This window comes from Crocodylus siamensis, chromosome 2 (genome assembly GCF_052110815.1).
Source record: "Crocodylus siamensis isolate JL-2025a chromosome 2, ASM5211081v1, whole genome shotgun sequence".
NCBI lineage: Eukaryota > Metazoa > Chordata > Crocodylia > Crocodylidae > Crocodylus > Crocodylus siamensis.
Genome location: NC_143396.1, coordinates 208,904,524 through 208,917,606, shown reverse-complemented (window position 1 = coordinate 208,917,606; position 13,083 = coordinate 208,904,524). Strand labels below are relative to the sequence as shown.

Here is a 13,083-nt window from a genome sequence, read left to right as displayed (position 1 = left end):
GCCATCAGATCACCCCTGAGCCTGCCCTTTTCCGGGCTAAAGAGTCCCATGGCTCTCAGCCTATCATCGTAAGATCTGTTTTCCTGACCTCTGATCATGCACGTGGCTCTCCTCTGGACTCTCTCAAGCTTCTCCACATCCTTTTTGAATTGTGAAGCCCAACTTGTGGACACAGTACTCCAGCTGCAGCCTCACCAAGGCCGAGTACAAGGGGAGAATGACGTCCCGGGATTTGCTCGAGAAGCATCTATGGATGCAAGCCAGCGTTTTGGTCGCTTTATTAGCCACAGCATCGCATTGGAGGCTCATGTTCATCTTGTGGTCAATGATGACCCCCAAGGCTCTTTCTTCTGTAGTGCTATCCAACGTAGCACTGCCGAGCCTATAAGGGTGCTGCAGGTTTTTCCTCCCAAGGTGGAGAACCTTGCATTTTTCGGTGTTAAACACCATGAGGTTCTTGTCTGCCCATTTGCTGAGCTTGTCCAGGTCAGCCTGGATCACCCGCCTATCTTCTGGCATGGATGCTTTGCCCCAAAGTTTGGTGTCATCGGCGAACTTGGCCAGTCCACTCCTGACTCCAACGTCCACATCTTTAATGAAGATGTTGAACAGTATGGGTCCAAGGACAGAGCCTTGAGGGACCCCACTGGTCACAGGACACCACGATGAGTGACTGCCATCAATCACAACCCTCTGGGTCTGACCACGGAGCCAGTTTCCCAGCCAGCGGATCATGGTAGAGCCAAGGCCACAACTGGCCAGTTTGGCCAAGAGGTGATCATGGCATACCAGATCAAAAGCTTTTTTGAAGTCAAGATATATGACATCAATCTCTTCTCCCTGGTCCAGGTGATAGGTCACCTGGTCATAGAAGGAATTGAGATTGGTCAAACAAGACCTACCCGCAACAAACCTGTGCTGACTATCCCTTAGGATGTTAGCCTGGGCCAGTCCCTCAAGGATGGCCTCCTTAATAAACTTTTCTAAGATCTTCCCCAGGATAGAAGTCAGGCTAATGGGCCTGTAGTTAGCCGGATCCACTCTCCTCCCTTTCTTGAAGATCGGCACCACATTGGCCTTCTTCCAGTCTTTGGGCACTACACCAGAGCGCCAGGAGTTTTCAAAGATCCTTGCCAGGGGCTGGGCTATGACGCTCGCCAGCTCTTTGCATCCTGGGGTGCAGATTGTCAGGGCCGGCTGACTTGAAGGTATCCAGATTCTCAAGATGTTCCTTCATGAGGTCAGCATTTATGGAGGGTAGGGGATCCCCATCACCCGGATCTCCCTGTCCCATAGCAGGCATGGGCATCCCATGTGACTGATGAAAGACTGACGCAAAGTACCTATTTAATAGGTTGGCTTTTTCCTGGGCGTCAGTTGTCAGTTGCCCCATCTGGTTTAGCAGGGGTCCAACGTTGCCCTTGCTTTTCCTCCGGCTCCCCACATATCTGAAAAAGGACTTTTTGTTGTCCTTGATGCTTGAAGCTAGTTGGAGTTCAGTTGCAGCCTTGGCTTTCCTGGTTTGCTCCCTGCAGGACCGGACCAGTGCAGAATAATCCTCCTTGGAGGTGAATCCCGTCCTCTGTCCTTTGTAGGCTTTCCTTTTTATCCGCAGGAGGTCCGCTAGGTCCCTGGAGAGCCAGGAGGGCTGCTGTGCCTTCTTGCTGCCTTTCCTCCGTGTTGGAATACATTTAGCTTATGCATTGAGGATCGCTTCCTTGAGAAGCAACCACTCTTCTTGAACTCCCCTCTCCCTGGGGTCATGGTCCCTAAGGGCCTGACCGACAAGCCTCTTGAGCTTGTCAAAGTCAGCTTTTCTGAAGTCAAGGACTTCTGTGTTGCTGACTGACTTGCCAGCTTTACGGCGGATGGTGAAGGTGATCAGCTCATGGTCACTGTCACCCAGCTTCCCATCGATCACTAGGTCTCCGATTAGGTCGTCCCCCATAGCCAGTACCAGGTCAAGCAGCGCTTTGCCTCTCGTTGGCCCATAGACTTCTTGAGTCAGGTAGAGGTCATCCACGCACGAGAGAAAGCTTTGTGACCGCTCGGATTTTGCCGAGTGATCTTCCCACGAGATATCCAGGTAATTGAAGCCACCCATGACAACCAAGGTCCTGGAGCAAGCAGCCTCAGTCAGTTCCCGGGCGAACTCCTGCTCAGGCTCAGGACTTTGAGTGGGAGGTCTGTAGTAGACTCCCACCGTTGTGTTCCCTGTGCCGTATTCCCCATGAATTTTTACCCAGAGGGTCTCTAGCTGTCCATGCCGGTCGCCAACATCAGCTTGCAGGGACATGTAGCTTTCCTTCACATAGAGAGCTACACCCCCGCCCCTTTTGTCAACATGATCCCTCCTGTACAGGGTATAGCCCTCTATACCCGTGGTCCAGTCATGGGTGGAGTCCCACCAGGTCTCCGTTATCCCAATGACGTCATAATTCTTTGCACTGAGCAGGAGGATGAGCTCCTCCTTCTTGTTGCCCAGGCTCCTGGCATTAGTGTACAGGCAGGCAAGTGTCCCCTTGGGGACTCTTGCCTTGCCCAGAGATTGTGCCAGGGCTGGGGTAGGGGTGGGCTCCCTTATGTGCCTTGGTCTGCTGGCTTTGCAAGGGTTGCTCAGCGGGCCAGCAGTGGCAGTAGTCCCCCCCATCCCCCAGCGGGCTTAGTTTAAAGCCCGGTGGAGCAGGTCAGCCAGCCTGGCTGAAAAGAGCCTCCTCCCCAGGGGGGAGAGGTGGAGGCCATCACTTCCCAGCAGCTCACTGCCTCTCTTGCCAAAGAGCGGGCTGTGGTCATGGAAGCCAAAGCCTTCCTGATGACACCAGCTCCGCAGTCTTTGGTTTACTGCGTGGATCCTCCTCTCCCTCCTCAGCCCATAGCCCAAGACTGGGAGGATGGACGAAAACACCACCTGAGCTCCCAGACCCCTAAGCCCCGCTCCCAACTCCCTGTAGCGCCTCATGACCTGGCTGGGGGTGCTCCGAGCCATGTCATTGGTGCCCACGTGAATAAGGAGCATGGGGTAGTGGTCTGTGGGCCGGAGGAGCTCTGGGATCCTCTCCACAATGTCTCGGATGCGGGCCCCCGGGAAGCAGCAGACTTCCCGGGCTAAGGAGTTGGGGCGGCAGATTGCCCCCTCAGTCCCCCGCAGGATGGAGTCTCCCACAACAAACACCTTTTGTTTTGTCTTGGGGAGAGCGGGGGCAGTAGCTGTGGTTGAGCCTGGCAACTAAGCTGGCTCTGCTGGGGCTGCAAGAGGTGCGAACCTGTTGCTAAGCTCCGGCGAGGGAAGGGCCTTGGTGCGGCGGGCCTTAGGGCCCTTGACCACCTTGGTCCATGCCCCTGACTGGGCAGAGCGGGAGGTCCCAGAGTCCTCCTTAGTCCTGGAGGGAGACGGTGCTCTACCCTGCGGCTCCTGGGGGAGAAGGGCCTGGCAGTAGGATTCTATCTCCTGCTCGCAGTCCCTGATGGCATGCAGTCTCTGGACTGTGGCCTGGAGCTCCTCCAGCTGGCGTACCAGAGACCCCAGTAGGGAGCAGACCCCGCAAGGGGAGGTGGCCATGCTCCCGGGCCCCAGAGCCTGAAAAAGGGACAGGCAGCCCCCGCAGCCAAGAGCCAGGGGCTCCGTCTGCGTGGAGCCCAGAACCATGGGCTCTGTCTGGGTGGCCGTCTCTGAGGTGCCCAGTGGGGGGGCCGCAGAGCCCAAGGGGACCCTCGAGGTGCGGCATGTGCCCATCCGTGTCATGCCTCTGGTAGGCTGGCTACGGCTGGGACTGACTACTCTGGGGGGTTCGCAGGCAGGGTCTCGTGCCCTCCCATGCCCTCTCCTGCGCGAACTCTGCACTAACTCAAGCGCCTGTTTACGCAGCCTGTTTGCGCAGCTCCGGTCGCGTAGCTTCCTGGGGGCTGGGCCAAGTAGGGGCCTGGGCGGAGGCTTGACCTGGCCCGGCTCCACACAGCCGCCTACTCCCAGGGAGCGAGGAGTTAACCCCTTCCCACCACGAGCCCGCTTACCTCCAGCTGTGCTGGGGGTCGGCAGGGGGCTCTGCGGCTGCTGAGGGGGTGTCTGGGGGGCTTCGGGGGAGCGGGGGCGCAGCGGGCTTCACCTGCGCGTCTCTCACCGCTCCGGAGCCTAACTGAGGGCAGCATGCAGCTGCTGGCTGTGTCTTGCTGTGGCTGGAGCTGGAGGTGGGTGGCAGGGTGGAATGGAGTACATTTACCTTGTGGACTCCCCCCCAGTGACCCAGGCTGGGGTACTGGGGGGAGCTGAGTCAGGCCCGCAAGGCAAGGGCTCTGTTCTACCCTGCCCCACTCCCAGCTCTGGCCACAGCAAAGCCCAATAGGCAGCTGCATGCTGTCACTGTCAAGAGGCCTTGGTGGGGGTAGGGGAAGGAGCCCCCATCGCCTCACAGGCCCAGCGCAGCTCCCCACAATGCCCCAGCTGCGGTGAGGGGGCTTCTTTCCATGGCAAAGTCCAGCCAGCAGCTGCAAGTTGGCAGCCACATGCTGCTGCTGCCAGCTTGCCAGGGCCAGTACAGGGATAGGCTCTAGCCCCCACTCTTGATCCAACAGGCAAACGTGATTTACTGGAATGAAAAATTCCAGCTATGATTACTACTAGTAGCATTTATGGTAATTGATCCTAGCAACAGTTGTTAAGAAAGACCCTCCCTCCCAGTAATGAAATGGACTATTAAATTAAAAGTGTGTTACATCCTAACCCATATAGTTTTAAGTGTTTAGCCATTCTACTATATTAGATAATCTATATGGTAAAGGGAATTTGTTATATAGCAATGTTTCCCAAATGCTTGCAATCTAGGACACAATTTTTGCTGGACTGAAATTGGTATGCTTCACTCTTGCACCCAAAAAGGAGGGGGTATTTTTCCCCCCAAACACATAACATCCGAGGAAATCCGTGATGCTGAGATGTACTGTTAAAAATGACACCAAATATATATTTTGTTAAATAAAGAATTAGTTTTCATGTGAGTGGTTTTCAACCTTTTTAACCTCAAGGCCCCCTCTATAACTTTTCTGAATATCCTGGCACCCCAGTTGAGATGGATCTAAATGCAGAAAAGATATGGAGGGGGACCTTCAAGCTAAAAAAAGCTGAGAACCACTGATCTAGCTGGTGCCACTAAAGGCTGGTAGTGCAGGACCTTTTCCTGATGTGCCTTGCTTTTTCTGCCTTTGGTCTGCCCCCTTCTGCCTCTGGTCTGTACCTCATGGGGCAAGGGAAGTCGCCTCTGCTGAGGTTGCTCCTGGAGGGTCTTATATGCCAGTGACCACCCCACAGCTTCTGCTGCTGACCCTGGGAGGATGGGAGAAGTGGCTGGGATGAGCCAGGCTACAAAGTGCCCCTCTTCTGTGTGTAACCCTTCTGTCAGGCACCAGATGGCAGCAACAAGGGCAAAATTCACCTTAAGAGTTTTATGCAAATTGATTATCTTGGCTAGCGTCCCCTGAAGTCTGGGAAAATAATTTCTACCTGGGTGTTCCAATGTGAACAAACTTCTCCACTCACAGGCAGCATCAAACTATATCAGGATTTATTAATGGGGGGAAGGGAGATGGGATAACATATAAGAATCCCTTAATAATCAGTAGTCCACCTCAGCCCACTCCGAACAGTTCAGCACAGTCAGTAGGTTCAAAGTTCTCACTTAGCCCCACACAGAGTGAACAGAGTAGTCAGTAGAGTTCATGTAGCTTGGCATTTTGTTGGATCAGATCAAGTGTAGTCCTGTGCTTATCTGGTAGGGGAAATACCGTGATCACTATGGTGGCTTTCTAGTTGTACCTTGGGAAGACCGCTCTGCTGGCATGAGATAGACCTGCATAGGTAATGCATAGTTAACCTTGGCTTTATGCCTGCTTTATGGAAATGAGAGACTCCTCCCTAGCTTGCTCCTGGGGCCTTATGGCTGAGGGCAAGCAAAACTTAGGAGCATTCAAACCCCAAGCCTCCGGGCTTAGGTCTGCAAGTAGTATGCCTGCCAAAGGATTTGAGAACATCTGAAGCCCCAGATGGGGGTGGAGGATGTTTGCCAGTAGTAGGGCCACTTATGGTTCTGGACTGACTCATGAATTTGCAATTGATTTGGCTAATTTGGTTTGAAATATGGAAAATTAAATTTAAACATTTGTTTCAAAAGCTCTTGGCCCAAGGTGTGTCTTGCTTCACCCCTGCTGGGATACTGCTCCACCATTGCTGATGTCACTCCTCACCACTGCTGAGGGGTGCTGTTCTTTGCTGCTTCTTACCAGCTGATCCTTCCTGCTACCAGGATTGCTCCTTTTCTGTGATTGCAGAAGCAACCCAGCTCTTTTAGATGCAATCACAGCTCTCTTGGGATCTGGCAGGTCCTGAGAAGACAGAGTCTTCTAAGGATTTTATCTATTTAGCACCAAGGGGGTAACAGGCTCAGGCTGAACCCACTGAAAGGATTTGTACATCACCAGCACTTATCCCTTTATGGTTGGACAATGAGACACAATACCATCCTTTTTTTTTTTTAAAAGAAATGTTTCATGTTCCAAGCCAAATCAGCTGAATCAAATCCAAATCTGTGAGTCAGTCCAGAACTGTAAGTGGCCCTACAACCAGCAAACATCCTCCACTCCCAAAACCATCCTCCTAGGAGATGTCCAATCTAGAGTTTCTTCTCCCTCATTTGTGATTCTTTGATCTGCAGGGTCCCTTCACTTTGCACAAAAGTCATGGCAAGCACTGAGCCGTCAGCTGCATTTACTCAATGTGCTCTTACAACACCGGTCCTCTTATGAACTTTACAATCTTAGAAGGCAGGGCCAGTGAACACAAACCTGACTTCCCTGCCCTTCTATATTCAAAATGTTAAAAGCAGTTACAACATGTTACTACAGTCAAAACAAGCACAAAAGTGTCTCTCTCTCCTTTGCCCATGCATACCAATGGTGGCAGGCAAATAAGCACCACAGAGAGGTTGTTATACAAGTACAGTAGCAACGAGGTCACGTGCATCCTCCTGCCTGATTGCAGCAGAGCATACAGCTAGGAGCATGGGAGGGGGAGGGGGGAAGGCACAGAGGTTGGCTGGGGCAAGAAAGGTTGGGGAAGGCGGCAGCAATCGTGACAGTTCCCAGAGGAGCAGCTGCTGGAGTAGCTGGGGCAGGCACAACATGTTGGACAGGGAAGGAGAAGATTTACCTCCTTGGGTAGGGAGATCTCACGACATATTTCCGTCGCTCTAGTGGGCAGTGGTATGCTGCGACTACCCCTTTGGAATCACTGTCTGTAGGAATGCCTGACTACTTAGCAAAGTGTGCCTCAGCTGTAGCTTACCCAACATGGTATATCTAGTCAGGATATTGTAATGAACCTGTTTAGTTAGTGGATTAGAAGGGACTGTTTTAGAGCTATTTATTCCTAACACAGTCATAAGTGTAGGCATTAAAGGATATGAGGAGAAAGAGATGACTAATGGTACCCTAGAGTTATCATTGCCTCTCTCTTCCTTTAAACAGCTGCTAAAGCCAAGTGGGTTTTCTTATTCAGATTCAGCAACAAAACTGCAGTCTGAATAGCCACTTTTAAACACTAAGTGGAATTTGTCTTTATTGGCACCTGTCCTTGGCAATAAAAGAAAAAGAAAGAAAAACAACTCTGGAAAATTATCAACTCTAATATGAAAGCAGCAGCTGTTCCTAATGATATACAAGTGACTGCAGGAAAATTGATTTAGGGGGAGCAGGAGACAGGAGGAAGCATTGCTTATAAGAAAGCTGTACTGTTTTTTTTTCCCCAAGTGTTCCCTTCTTTATTTATTATGAAAAGCTTTTTTATTTCTTTTTACCATAGTTAGGTGGCTGGGCCCCTTTTATTTATGGTTAAAGATGACTAAAAACCTCAACCTTTGCAGAACTTTTGATTTTTAGAATAATCTTTGAACACTGTTTAGAGTTACAGAGTCAGAGAGACGTGGGGCTGGAAGGGACCTCCAGAGGTCATCTAGTCCAGCCCCTTCATTCCTTTAATAGGTCTAGCTTAACTTTATCTTCTTTAGACCTAAGCTATATTTGGAAAAGGTTGTATGGTTTTCTTTCATTCTATTAGTTAGCTCAGGCTTTTGAGATGATGGCTGCTTGCAGACATGAAAAACCCAACACTTTAAACTCAGCACACTCCTGTGTCAAGCCCAGAGTATGCCTGGAAAAGGCAGCATGGTAGTTGGACCCGGCTCGCCCCATGTCTGTATAGATTGGGCACTTCAGTTGGGTTTTTTGACACTTGTATTTAATAACTGATAGAATCAGCTTTAGATAAAATCGCCAAAAAGCTCCACTGAAGTGCCTGTTCTATATAGATGCTGTGGAGCCAGGTCCAAGTAATACTCTGTTTCTTCTGGTAAAGTGCGACTTTTGGGTTTTTTTACATCTGTCAGTAGCCTGTGAGTATTATTTACTGTTATTTATTATGGATTACAAATCATTATGAATGATGTATTATGCATACTAAATAATAGTAAAAATATCCACTTGCTTTCCTTTACCATAATAAGGGGGTGTTTTTTTAAGGGATATTTTACTTAGGCCCCCTATATGTTACAGGTGCTGTGCAATTAACTAGTTAGTTGTAGAGTTACCTGGAGACTTGCTACAAGTGCAAAAGTAGCTATCACACAGTAAAAAGTTCCAATCAGCTATAAAGTTAGACCTTGAAAATGTGTACGAACTTTATAGCTGGCTGCTATTGAGCTTTAATTTGCATGTGTAGTAAGGTCTCTGAGGCTGGGAGTCTCATCAGCTGACAGGGCTCCCAGTTGCAGGAGTGCACCATGCTCAGCATAAAACCTTTGAGCTGTGGGGATGTTGGTCACTGCAATCCCCAGGACTCAGGCATGCATGAAACCCTTCAGACCCTGGGGATTGTGGCTGCCACAATCCTTGGGGCTCTGAGGTGCGGAAAACCTCCCAGGGTAAGAGGTCATCCTCTGGCCCCAGGGGTTTCCCACACCCATGGGGCAGGGGGATCACCCTGTGGTGATCCTCCAGTCCTGAGGATTTCCTCACATTTCCAGGGTGGGGGAATCACCCCTGCAGCAGTCCTCCGGCCCTGGGAGTGCATGGGGTGCCCCTCTGTCTAAGAGCTCCTTAACTGGGGTGTGTGGGGCTCCCAACCACAGGAACTTGCTTCTTGTTGGTGCAGGGAGAGCCTCGGATTGGGCTCCCCCTGGACCACCAATAAGGTGTGATTGTATCTAATGCACAATCCCACAGTTGTACCTCCTGCCTTGCATGTGTGTCATGGCAGGAGGCATGACTGTGGAATTGTACATTAGATCCCATCATACCTTTACCTGCACGTATAGAGGGGGTCACAGTAATTCAAATAATAACTGAGCTCTTCACCTTCTGCTTCTGTGCATTCCTATTTGTTTCTCTTGCACATCTATTTTCATTATTGGTATGCAAGGCTTTCTGTTCCTTAACAGTGTGGATCTGCAGCATATTGATCCTTTGCTATTATTTCTTTCTACGATTCCTCCACCCACATTTATTCCCATTGCATAGTATATAGGAACTTAATTGCCTAATATTTGTCTTTCTGAAAGGAAATGACTATTTGTTGTGATATAGCATGGAACTTTTCTGTTATCTACTTCTTATCAATGATTTCTTCTCTATTCATGAAAGAAGATACACAATGATTTCTCAGTTTTTTTAATCATGCTGTTGTCACCTGTTTTCCAATGACCTATACCTGGATTTGTCACCTATCTGAAACAGAATGTAGTTGTGAAAATTAGCAATTAGTGTCAGTAAGAAACAGTATCATTTCAGGAGAAAGCCACAACCACAAGAGAGCCATATTATATCATTGCATCCATTTGGATTTGAGGTTTGGTTCAGGCCTCTTAATGGAGATGTAGCTTAATCAAATGTTACAAATGTTGCTGTAGTGTTGTTGTAAAGACATCTTTTTCAAAGCAATAATTTTAGATTTTGTTGGCTCCAAATGTTCTCCTTATTTCTTTTGCAAAATTATGGTATGTTTGTTTTGGTCTGCAAATAAATGTGAAAAAATCAATTAGCTGAAGGTCTGCAGGTGGACTTAGTTACTATATTTGTTATAACAAAGACATCATGATTAGTTGATCTCTTTTACTTCAGAAATTATTTAATGATTTAATGATTTAATTAAATTATTTAATGATTAAGAAAGTATGTTTGGGTTAAGTGACTAGTATTGTTTCTGCCATGTTGGTCACTTCATAGCAAAATGATTGCCTTATGAGTGACTACTTAATGTGGTCCGTCAGGGCATGATATAGAAAACAATCCATTTTAAATGGTAAACTAATCTTTCATTTATTCCCCAGTGCTGGGTACAGTCCAAGTGCCAACAAGGATACCATCTCTGCCTTGGATTATCAGGGTCCAAAACGCAAACTTTACAGTGCTGTACCTGGAAGACTTTTTATCGTCGTAAAGCCATATCAACCTCAAGGAGAAGGGGAGATTCATCTGCACAAAGGGGACAGGGTAAAAGGTAAGTGTTTTCTTTTAATTAATCCCTGCATGGCCACACCATTTTTAAAGCTCTACACTTTCTCACTCATTTTATAATAATAATAATTGATTCCGCTTAGCTCATATTTTAATGGATCTCCAGTATTTTTTGTACCAGACTCCTAATAAGAGGCATGGTAATCAGTATCAAGAAAACGGTTGTTGTGTCACAGGGCACCAACACCCCACCCCAAATCTACATCAATAATGAAGCTCTGGACAAAGTAGATCACTTCTGCTGTCTCAGCTCAACTCTTACCAGCTCACTTAGCCTTGATAGAGAGGTTGACAGGAGAATTGGGAAAACCTCTGTCACCTTTGGCAAAATTACCTCGTGTGTCTAGAACAACAAGCTTCTAACCCTGAACACAAAGTTGTCTGTTTATCAAGCTTATGCCCTCAGTACCCTCCTTTATGGCTGTAAAAGCTGGGTCATGTACTCCAAGCAGAAGTGGAGATTGAACAGCTTCCACTTTTGCTGTCTCAGATAAATCCTTGGAGTCATTTGGGAACAATGAGTTCCTTGCGATAACTGTCCTACAGTCTTCCTACAGTCTGTAAAGACTGTGCTGGATGCTCGCATCGTCTGCTGGCTGAGACATGTGGAGCACATGCCTGAAGATCATCTGCTGAAGGCTATGCTCTATGGCAAGCCCCTGCCCAGAGCATCCAGGCTGCAGATCATAGCTCTGCCCCAACTCCCAACCATGTTGTCACCACTGCAAGATCCCAGCCTGGCCCCAGAACAGCTCCCTGGCGCACACCTTGCCAGTGCCACTGAGGCTGGACTCCACCGAAACTCCAGCCTTGCGCTATCCCAGTGAAGCTGCTGCTGGGTTCTCCATGGAAACTGGCCCCAAACACATGGGCAAGGGCTGCTAGGAAATGGAGTCTGGCTGCTGGCCGGATCCACCATTCTGCCCACCCCTGTCTTAGACATAGCAGTGGTATTGAGAACTTTGCCTTTAAGAGCTCAGTTTCTTGGATAGAGAGGTTAGATTAGATGTTATACAGCTCTAGCTATGGTTTTGCACAGCCAGTTAAAAACTAAGTACTGAATAAAGCTGATCTGTTGCAAGCAGCTTGACTAATGAGTGATCATTCAACACCATATAGTACCAGAAGTTTAAAAAGTTCAGAAAATATTCCAAGCAGAAAAATGGAGCAGATAAAAGCTAACGTTCTTCCCAAGATGAATGGAAGATGTTGAAAATAACTTTACTTTCTATTTTCCAGCAATGCCTACCAGCAAAAAGGCAGGCATTGTAGCTTTATTTTTGAGAATGGCGCTGTTTCAGAACAACTAATGTGGTTAGGATTTTGACTTAGGCACAGTAGTGGAGGCTAACTACCAAGCCTTAGTACAGAAATGTGAAGAGTACTACATTCTTCCTAAGAATAGAATTACAAGAAAGATTTGTTCTTAATTAGAGGTTAAAGAAGGAAGGTAAAACAATAAAAGAGTTTCTATGTGAAGTGATGCTGAAGAGCCAAACTTTGGGCATCTTTGGGCACTGAGTTCCCGATGAGAGACCAGGGTACAGTTGGAATCTGAACCAGAAACTTAGGAAGATTATTGGAAGATTCAGAACTAACAATGACAAGGCATTTATACTCTTCCCACCCCAGACTAAAACTTACAGAGGGTGAAACTGCTTGGACACCAGTGCCTTAATTGGGAATGCAAAACACCGTGTTTACCTGAATATAAGATGACCCCCAATAATTAGATTCTATATGGAAAATATATAAATTTGTTATGATTTTCCAGGTATAGAACTAAGTATTGGAGGGTTGTCTTGAATCCCACCCCTCACTCCTCCCCCACTGCTACAGAAGGAAAAGCAGTGGCTGGGAGGAGGTCAGGTGCCGCCCCTGCCCTATGCCCCACTCACTTCTTGCACCTGAAGTCTTCTTGTCCTGCCTGCCACCTTTACCCACCCAACAGCTCTCCCCAGTCTCTGCCTCTTCCCCACTGTGCCCCCAGTCTCTGCCGCTACCCCTTCCCCTGGCTTCCCCCGGTCTCTGCCTCTTCCCTACCTGCTCCCCATTCTCTGCCTTTTCCCATCTCCTCCTCTTCCCCCTCTTACTGTCAGACATTGTTCAGGCTACTTTCTTCTGGAGCACATTTTTTATGCTAGTACATGGAAACTCATTTCTTGCCTGACTATGCAGCAGCCAAGGACTGAGCTCTCACTGAGAAGCCAGCATTTTATTTTCAGTAAGTTTGTATGTTTTTTCAGGTGATTCTGTGGGAAATTGTAACAAATGCCATTTTTCTTGGCAATTGCAGAAACCACTGGTTTTCATGGTTTCTGCAAAACTTGAAAAGCACAATTTTAAGTAGCTCCCTAGACATGCCACATTTTTTTTTATGCTAGTTGAGTCATCAGGGTCCTGACATGTGCCTTCTGAAAAATACTATTGAACATCCACATTAAACACCCGCTTTCGGAGATACTGGGAGCATCTATACATGCACTTTACTGCAGAGTTGACTAATTAGGTCCTCGGTAAAGATCACCA

At 48.2% G+C, this 13,083-nt stretch overlaps 1 protein-coding gene across 3 annotated transcripts in view; it reads left to right on the top strand.

The window, feature by feature from the left end:
• The window catches only part of SHANK2 (SH3 and multiple ankyrin repeat domains 2), a 736,911-nt gene that overhangs the window by 338,719 nt on the left and 385,109 nt on the right, over nucleotides 1-13,083 (top strand). For all 3 annotated transcript variants that reach the window (XM_090032909.1, XM_090032907.1, XM_090032908.1), the window contains exon 13: nucleotides 10,368-10,537. In XM_090032909.1, coding sequence (XP_089889035.1) covers nucleotides 10,368-10,537 — 170 coding nt within the window. The remainder of the gene's footprint in view (nucleotides 1-10,367; nucleotides 10,538-13,083) is intronic.